The 9,413-nt window shown below is 49.9% G+C and overlaps 1 protein-coding gene across 1 annotated transcript; it reads right to left on the reverse strand.

Moving 5' to 3' along the window:
• Positions 1 to 805: 805 nt before the first annotated feature.
• On the reverse strand, positions 806 to 2,041 carry LOC310890404 (olfactory receptor 14C36-like). The gene has a single exon (XM_083852767.1). The coding sequence runs from the start codon at positions 1,763 to 1,765 to the stop codon at positions 839 to 841; it is 927 nt and encodes a 308-aa protein (XP_083708893.1). The 5' UTR covers positions 1,766 to 2,041; the 3' UTR covers positions 806 to 838.
• Positions 2,042 to 9,413: the final 7,372 nt, after the last annotated feature.

Raw genomic sequence — 9,413 nt, forward strand, 5'->3', positions numbered from 1 at the left:
ATCTGCCATGAAATGATTTTCTGCTGGTATCTTTATCTCTGCAAAGTCCCTGGTTCCTTAGGCATATTAAATACGCAGGTAAAAGGGAAACAAAATAAAAAATAATCATGAAATAAAAAATTGTATTGTAGACATGAAAGATTAGGAAGAAGTTGGATGAGTAATATTGTTTAATTGCAATTAATAGTCATGGGTATAACAACATCGGTATAACAACAACAACAAAGCAAAAGTAAAAGAAAGAAAGGAAAGGGAAAAAAAGAACAACAGTTGTAGTCCTAGGCTGTAGAAAGCGAGGAGACTGAGAGCCTTGAGCTAGCAAAAGCAAAGGAGGTAAGGGCTGAAAACCAGGAAACGAGGAAAAGAGCTGAAGAAAGATTCCAGACTGACCCAGAGTAACCTTTTGCTCACTGAAGGTCATTAATACATTAAAAAAGCACACCCATCAAAACGGAAATGTTTGGAAATGTGGGATTTGGTATCCCCCCCACTGATCCTCTCTGACGTGAGTGCTCAATGGAGATCAGTTAGGTGAGCTGAAACAAGCAATCGGAAGTAGCCAGAGAAAGAGTTTCACAAATCAGCTCTGCATAAAAAACGGTGCTTCGAGTCGGAGGTGTGCTTGCTTTCTGAAAGACTGCCAAGCACCTGATTCTGCAGAATTAACTAATAATTAATGAATTATTATGACCTTTGTGTGGATTACGACTCTGTAGGCTTTACTGGCCAGGCACACCGGCCACCAACCTATGGATAACACAGTTAATGCTGGGCTGTGCCTGACCTCCTGGGCATCATAAGGGGACGAGGGGCACCTTAGTGATCCTGAAATATTGGATCACAAAGGGTACTCGAATATTTTCTGGAGGGCTTCCTTGAGCTTCTTGTTCCTCATGCTGTAGATGAGGGGGTTCACAGCTGGAGGCAGCACTACGTACAGCACAGTCAGAAACAGATCCAGGGCTGGGGAGGAGATGGAGGGGGGCTTCAGGTAGGCAAACATTGAGGTGGCCACAAACAGGGAGACCACGGCCAGGTGAGGGAGGCACGTGGAGAAGGCTTTGTGCCGGCCCTGCTCGGAGGGCATCCTCAGCACGGCCCTGAGGATCTGCACGTAGGACAGCACGATGAAAACAAAACACCCAAAGGCTAAACAGCCACTAAGGGCAATGAGCCCAACTTCCCTGTGATAGCCTGAATCTGAGCAGGAGAGCTTGAGGAGCTGGGGGATTTCACAGAAGAACTGGTCCAGGACATTGCCTTGGCAGAGGGGCAGTGAAAATGTGCTGGCCGTGTGCAGGACAGCATAGAGAAAGCCACTGCCCCAGGCAGCTGCTGCCATCTGGGCACAAGCTCTGCTGCTCAGGAGGCTCCCGTAGTGCAGGGGCTTGCAGATGGCAATGTAGCGGTCGTAGGCCATGATGGTGAGGAGGGAATACTCTACTGCGATGAAAAAGGGAAACAGTAAGATCTGAGCAGCACATCCTGCGTAGGAGATGGCCCTGGTGTCCCAGAGGGAGTTGGCCATGGCTTTGGGGAGAGTGGTGGAGATGCAGCCCAGGTCAAGGAGGGCGAGGTTGAGGAGGAAGAAGTACATGGGGGTGTGGAGGCGGCGGTCGCAGGCTACGGCAGTGAGGATGAGGCCGTTGCCCAGGAGGGCAGCCAGGTAGATGCCCAGGAAGAGCCCGAAGTGCAGGAGCTGCAGCTCCCGCGTGTCTGCGAATGCCAGCAGGAGGAACTCGGTGATGGAGCTGCTGTTGGGCATTTGGTTTCTCTGCGAATGGGCGAGCTGTCCAAGGAGGAAATGATATCGACAAGTTAAGGAGAGACTTCTCTGATGAAAACCCGTGCCGTTTTTTTGGAAATCCCACGCCTGGAGGTGAAAGAGGAACAAGCCATCCCATTCACCAGCCCTGCAGACACAGTGCTTTTCTATTTGAGAAGTGGACTTTTGCCCTGAATTCTCATCAGGACACCTCCAGGGCAAGTCAGTGTCAGAACAGAAGCTGATCCACACCCAGCAGCCCACCCCAGGGAGCAAAAGCACACACCAGAGCTGGCAAACCAAGGATGGATACTGCAGTGCTCCCAATAATTCTGCCAGGAGAAGGGCGTGCAGCGAAGCCCTTTCCTCGCCCAGCTATGTGCCACGCTGCAGGAGACAGGCACCTCTCCTCTCGCGGAGGTCCAACCACAGAGGAGACGGCTCCTGACCTGGGGTCTTCTGGGCAGCAGGGGAGAGCGGGGCTTGCTCCAGGGAGGAAATGTGCCCTGCAGGGGATGGCAGAGAGGTGCCCAAGCCCCACTCACGCTGCGTTTCTGGGAGCAGCTCCCTCTCCCTCCCTGCCCGTGTCTCTGCTACCTGGAGCTGGCCCTGCCGGGACCTGTTGCTCCGTCCCTGTGTCTGCTCCCTGCACAGGTTCACAGAGCTCACCGCAAACACTTTGTGCTCCTCTCTGCCCTGCAGACACATCCCGGAAGCAGAGGCACCGCCCAGGGGCATCTCTGTCTGTTCACATCCTTTTCCTCCACAGCAGAGAAACCATGAGCACCCTCCTGACAGATCTCCTATGATGCGGGATACACCAGCTTTAAACTGTCCCACCAGGATATTCATCCACATGATCCTGCAGACCGAGACTTGCCATGTCAAGGGTTGTGTAGATTTCTCCTCCAGCCAGCTGTCAGCATCCCTCCATGCCCCAGTGATGCTGACCGCTGTTTTCATGCCTTTCTCCTCTTGGTGTGTGCAGGAAAATCCTCCTTGCAGTGCAGCAAGAGGTCGGCCGTGCCTGCTGCTGTGCGGGTTTCTCCTACAATGAGCTCTAAGTTGGATTCCACATTCAGAAAGCTTTCAATCGCTTTCTGTCTCACATCTCCTCACCACGTGCAGGCAGTGCCCCCAGCCCTGCTGTGCCTTGCAGAGGAGCTGCTCCTGGGCAGAGCTGTCTGTCTGCAGACACGGCCTCCCTTCCTTTGCCCCTCTGGGCTCCCTCGAGATGTCCACAGGGCTCCTGGGGAACCTCCTTGGAAACAAGACAAAGTAATCGCACGTGTTCCCTCCCTCAGCTGGGGAAAGAGACTGCTTTCCAACAGTGTTAGGGCTTACATCACTCAAATAGTTTCATTCAAGAGTCATCTTTCCTTGCCCCGTCCTGCACAGGGCATCCAGAAAGTGACAGGAGAGACCACCTCGACCTCTGCCAAGGGAAGGCATTCAGCTCCATCAGCTGAGGCATCTCATCCTAGGTTTGCAGTCCTGAGGCTGGAAGGGGACTCAGCTCCCTCCTCTGCACCCCACAGACCCACAGGAGGTGGGATTCCTTCTGGCTGAGTTCAGGTGTGCACAAAAGAGGCACTCGTGTGAGCTCCTTGTCTCAGCTCCCTGAGATGCAAACACCCGCTGGCATTCGGGGTTCCAGACGTGGTCCCAGGTGTGTGCAGGTACCTGGGGGACAGGGCAGCATCTGAGGCCATCAGTTTTAAGTATCGAGCAGATTTCTTTTGGACAACCTACAAATGGTAGGCGACGTCCATTCACTTTTAGGACAAGTGAACCTGTCCATTTTGTTGTGATTTTGTGTAGCCCAGGCCGGTTTTCAGCTGACCATACGGAGTCATTCCCAACAGGGAGATACAAGCTTCCCCTGGTTCCCCATCAGCTGCATTTGCTAGATAACCTCTGACTGCAGTGACGGTGCTCTCATAAACATCCCCACGCTGCCTGATCCAGCTCAGGGCAGTTACTCCTTCAACTGGACAAATACAGGCCGTATGAGATGCAGGATGTGAGATGCCAGTGCTCTCACACAGAGCTCCGTGTGGCTCGCCGGGACAGCACCGGTCCCATCCACAAAATCCTTCTCCACTCACGTGTGGCAGAACCCAGCCAACCTTTTTCACCTCTACTGCTCCCAGTTCCATTTAGATCGGAAATGCAGATGTGCAGTGTGCCCTTAAACAAAATGTCCTGGGAACACAGTGTCTCCATTCAAAGAGTGGGGAGGAAATGCATTTTTGGTAATGGCTAGATGAATTTATATTTCCATACAAGGGAAGTGCCAAAGACTCATCATATTGCTGGCCCGTGCCCTTGGCCTAGGAAACCAGTCACGGGAATGTATAGACAACCCTCAAACTTTTGAAAATGAAGACCTCTTACATACTTCTTACATCAAGGACAATTTATCTATTTATTTATTTTTTTATGATTCAGGTTTTGCCTAAAATCCTTATTCAGGCATTGATTCTGTTGCCCACCCAGAGGTGGCTACTGCTGCCAGGATCCCGAGGAGCAGCCGAAACCCAATGTGTGACATGGAAATGTGACCTAGGACATTCAGGAGTCCTTCTGGAGCAGGAGCTGGTGGGCAGGCAGAGGGTGGCAAGGCATCTCAGTGGAAACAACTGTTTTTTCTGCATTGACTAGAGAAGGAAATCGGGGCAATTGCACCCAAGGCGTCCAATGCTAGAGGAGATCCCTCTCATGCCTGCCTTCACCTACAGCTGTGCTGCATGTCATTTACCCTGCAGGGAATGAAAAAGGAGAGGGTCTAAATGTTTGAGACTCTGCCTGAAGATACTCCTGATAGGCAGATATGTTGAGATTAATGCTGATTTGGCTGATCAAAATAGAGCATATTATTTGTCTGCTAGAAAAGGTCTTGCTGTCTCAACATATTCAGACTCCGTTAGAAGACACTAAGGATCAAGATGCAACCCTGCTGGCCTTTGGGGTTGCTCCATTCTACACCACGAGACACCCCCTCTCTACAGCCTTTGAGCTGCTTTGCTTCCCTGTATGATTTGCAGAAGTTCCCGATTTCCATGAGTGTGCAAAGAGTGGATATGGACAGAGTCCAGGGCATGGAGTGCCTGTGCTTGACCCAAAAATGTCTTTTCTGTTCTGTTTCTGCTCCATGACTATCCATGGTGGAAACTGGATTTCAGTGGAGGTAACGTGGAAACAGAGAGCTGCGGAATGTCTTTTGTGCTTTAGTCAGCTATCTCTCTCTTGCGTTTTGTCTGCTGGCAGTTAAGAATCCTCCTGCACCTGCATGCAACTCCTTCTTGTAAAGCAGGTGGGAATCAGTGCCAGCAGGCTGAAACAAGCAGCTACCGAGTGCAGTGGAGGAAGCTCAGAGTTTCACAAGGTTGATGCCTTTCCCAGGTGACTGATGAGGGCTTGAGGGTAGGGAAGAACACTGCCCACAGAATGTCTGCCAGAAAAGGTCTTGCTGTCTCAACATATTCAGACTCCGTCAGAAGACACTCAGGATCAAGATACATTGGAGGCTGCTGATATCACGTAATCTGTAGAAAGAAAAGCAAAGAAAACTGGGGAAAAAAGAAGGAAGAAGAAATCTTCTCTTACCATTATGAATACAGAACTCTTTTCACTTTGACTGTTCTCCTAAAGCCTCTTTAGCTAACCTTCTAGGAGCTGAAGACTTAAGGAAAATGATGCACTGAGACTTACTTTGTTTGGAAGTTTGCATGACAATGAGCCCTCAGGTGTTCCTGACCTGCAGCTACTGAAAGCTTGAGCAAGCCTCTGAAGAAGTAACAGTCAGGAGCCAACCTCCCAGTTTCTGAGGGTGTTTGCAGGCCCCCCTGGAAGAGGCCAAGGAGAGATCAGCCAGACGAGGTGGCTGTCCCTGCCAGCTTTCTGCCAGACTTCAGGAACTACCCCGATCCCTCCGTATTGAGTTATTTGGTTTGTTCTCCAGCACTCATGGACAATGTTCCTCCCATGAGCAGTTACAGGCTGAAATTGCCCAAGAAACCCCTGACTGATCCCCATGCACTGCTGGCTGTTCTCCTCCAGAGCCCTGCCTGCAGGCACAGAGGCCTGAGAGAAGATGGAGGCAAAGAAACCATGACAAACCTCATCAATGTCTGCTCCTTCTATTGCTAAGTCCATCAGCACACCTAGATTATTCTTTATTTTTCTTTTACCTTTAGAGTTGGAATTGGAGTTGGAGTTAGTTAGAGTTAGAGTTAGAGTTAGAGTTAGAGTTAGAGTTAGAGTTAGAGTTAGAGTTAGAGTTAGAGTTAGAGTTAGAGTTAGAGTTAGAGTTAGAGTTAGAGAGGGTTAGGGTTGGAGTTAGAGTTAGGGTTAGGGTTAGGGTTAGAGTTAGAGTTAGAGTTAGAGAGGGTTAGGGTTAGGGTTAGGGTTAAGGTTAGAGTTAGGGTTAGGGTTAGGGTTAGGGTTAGGGTTAGAGTTAGAGTTAGAGTTAGAGTTAGGGAGGGTTAGGGTTAGAGTTAGAGTTAGAGTTAGAGAGGGTTAGGGTTAGGGTTAGGGTTAAGGTTAGAGTTAGGGTTAGGGTTAGGGTTAGGGTTAGGGTTAGGGTTAGAGTTAGAGTTAGAGTTAGAGTTAGGGAGGGTTAGGGTTAGAGTTAGAGTTAGAGTTAGAGTTAGAGTTAGAGTTAGAGTTAGAGTTAGAGTTGAGTTAGAGTTAGAGTTAGAGTTAGAGTTAGAGTTAGAGTTAGAGTTAGAGTTAGAGTTAGAGTTAGAGTTAGAGTTAGAGTTAGAGTTAGAGTTAGAGAGGGTTAGGGTTAAGGTTAGAGTTAGAGTTAGGGTTAGGGTTAGGGTTAGAGTTAGAGTTAGAGAGGGTTAGGGTTAGGGTTAGGGTTAGAGTTAGGGTTAGGGTTAGGGTTAGGGTTAGGGTTAGGGTTAGGGTTAGAGTTAGGGTTAGGGTTAGGGTTAGGGTTAGAGTTAGAGTTAGAGTTAGAGTTAGAGTTAGAGTTAGAGTTAGAGTTAGAGTTAGAGTTAGAGTTAGAGTTAGAGTTAGAGTTAGAGTTAGAGTTAGAGTTAGAGTTAGAGTTAGAGTTAGAGTTAGAGTTAGAGTTAGTTAGGAAAAAAGAAGAGCAGGAGAGAGAAAGAAGAAAGTGGAAACCTAGGAGAGGCAGTCAATGGCTGGGAAACGGACTCAGTGAATGTCCTTGGCAGGGCTCTGAAACAGGCAAACATTTGGTTCTGGTAAGTCCCAGATATGTGACAACATCTGATGATGTTTTTTGAACATCATTTTGAACATTTTCATCTCATCTGTGGATGATGCCCAGCTGGGTCTAGAGCTACAAAATCAGCTTTTGTGTCTTGATTCGGTTGCCTGCACAAAAATGGCCAGTGCTACCAGGATGCCCTGATTTAGCTGTAGCACCCGGGGGGACAAGTGACACAGCACCTAGGGGAGACCTTCTGGAGCATAAGCTGGTAGGCATGGACCAAGTCTGGGCCCTTCAAGGGCTGTGCAGGGTCTTCCTACACCATCTCACATCCTTTTGATGCCACTGTGAGGTCCCTTCTGACCCAGAAACTGACTGGGTCCCTGCCAGGAGACAGATCCTCAGAAGTCGTGGAAATCTTCAGAGTGCTGCCCCTGACAGGAGGACACATGTGGAGGTCAAGAGGGGCCTGGAGAAGGGAAATGTGAGAACATGGGAGAGAAGGGGTTCTTTGCCAACGGAGAGCAAAGATTTTTTGGAGATATAAAAGGCATTTGGGTCACCTTGTTACTGCTGCAGCACTGACTGGGAAAGCATTCGTGGTAGGGACTAACCCTGTGTCAAGTTTGCCCTAAGCCTGGCCCTAAATGTCACCACTCGGCCGGACAGGAGCGTAATACTCTAATCCCCAGCACTTCCACCCTTACCTGGAAGCCAAGATGCAGACCCTTAGAGCCTTACCTTTGCTTTTACCCTCTTGCTCACCCTAATCCCTAGCCCTTATCCCTAGCATGAAAATTTCTAGGAGCCTGGCTGGGATCTGTGCATTTAGGCTCCGTTTGCCAGTGTTCCTGACAGTCCAGCAGCAGGTGTGTGGCTGGCATGGTGGCTGTGGGATCTCCTTTGCCTGAGCACCTGATAAGCACATAGAGGAAGAAGGCTTGTGGACGGGTTGTCATATCCCTTGCACGTGAGTACAGGACTGCAGAGCTGGGGCACACGGCTTGGCCGCATCTGTCCAAGGAGCTCCAAGGCCAGTACTAGGCCCAGAGCTTGGAAGATGATGGTGAGGCAACTTCTGCCTGCTCTCATGATACACCACAGGAAGCCTGATGAGTCGGGACGCCCGCTCGAGGGGTGAGATTTCCCTGATGGGGAAGCTTTGCTTGGCAGTAGAAAACAGTAGGAAGAAGATAAAGAGTCACAAGGTGCAGCTCTGAAGGTTGGGAGTGGGAATGAGGAAGAAAGAAATGTCCCTCAAAGGACGTTTGGAAGTCGGGGGTCAGACCATGGCTGTGTCTTTGAAGGAACAGTCAGTGAGAGTCCAGAGATATTTCCGAAGGTACGGAAATAAAGAAAAAAGTCAGGGATCTCCTGGAAAGAGTCCAGCGGAGGGCCACAAAGATGATACGGGGCCTGGAGCATCTTCCCTATGAAGAAAGGCTGAGAGACCTGGGTCTGTTCAGCCTGGAGAAAAGAAGACTGAGAGGGGATCTCATCGATGTGTATAAATGCCTGAGGCGTGGGAGACAGAGGGATTTGGCCAACCTCTTTTCAGTGGTTTGTGGGGACAGGATAAGGAGTAATGGCCACAAGATGGAGCACAGGAAGTTCCGCACCAACAAGAGAAAGAACTTCTTCACGGTGAGAGTGACGGAGCACTGGAACAGGCTGCCCAGGGAGGTTGTGGAGTCTCCTGCTCTGGAGATATTCAAGGCCCATCTGGACGCCTACCTGGGCAGCCTGCTCTAAGAAACCTGCTTTGGCAGGGGGGTTGGACCCGATGATCTTTCGAGGTCCCTTCCAACCCCTACAATTCTGTGATTCTGTGATTCTGTGAAATGCCCTGGTGAGAGCAGGGTGGGGAAGGGAGATGGATATGCCCTTGCCTACCTGCAGGCATTGCCTCCAGCTAAGCTGCTCTAACAAATCCATGGGGAAGCTTTGTCTTTTAATGGCCTTCAGTGAGGCCAATTTAATGCTCCGAGGAACTTTGGCGTTTGCTTCGAACTTTAGCTCCTCGAGAGATTTCTTCAGTTTTCTCTCAGTGTCTGAGGTAGCAGAGCACCAAATGCCCCACAGGGTCATTAAAATGCAGAAAGGCCTAACACGCCACGTCTGTTCCGACAATTTTCTTCAAGCCTTTAAATCTTGTACACCTAATTAGTGAGGCTCCGGGAGTGTAGGTGAAGAGGAAAACTTCAGCGAGCACTCGATGGATTGGTATTTTTCGTTGCTCTCCAGTGTAGGCAAATAGCGACAGCAGCATTCCCTAGGTGGTGTTTCTCCTAAGGAGGTCTGGGCAGGTTGGCAACGCGGTGTCTTGGGGCCGGACACTGGATGGAGAACCTTGCTCCTCACCCTCCCAGGACAGCCATTTCTCTCCTTGGCCACCTGGGGCTTGCATCACTCTTCCTTACACCAGGCTTCTCCACTGAAATCAGCAGCCACATTTCATTGCTC

Source organism: Anser anser (assembly GCF_964211835.1).
Source record: "Anser anser genome assembly, contig: HAP1_SCAFFOLD_36, whole genome shotgun sequence".
NCBI lineage: Eukaryota > Metazoa > Chordata > Aves > Anseriformes > Anatidae > Anser > Anser anser.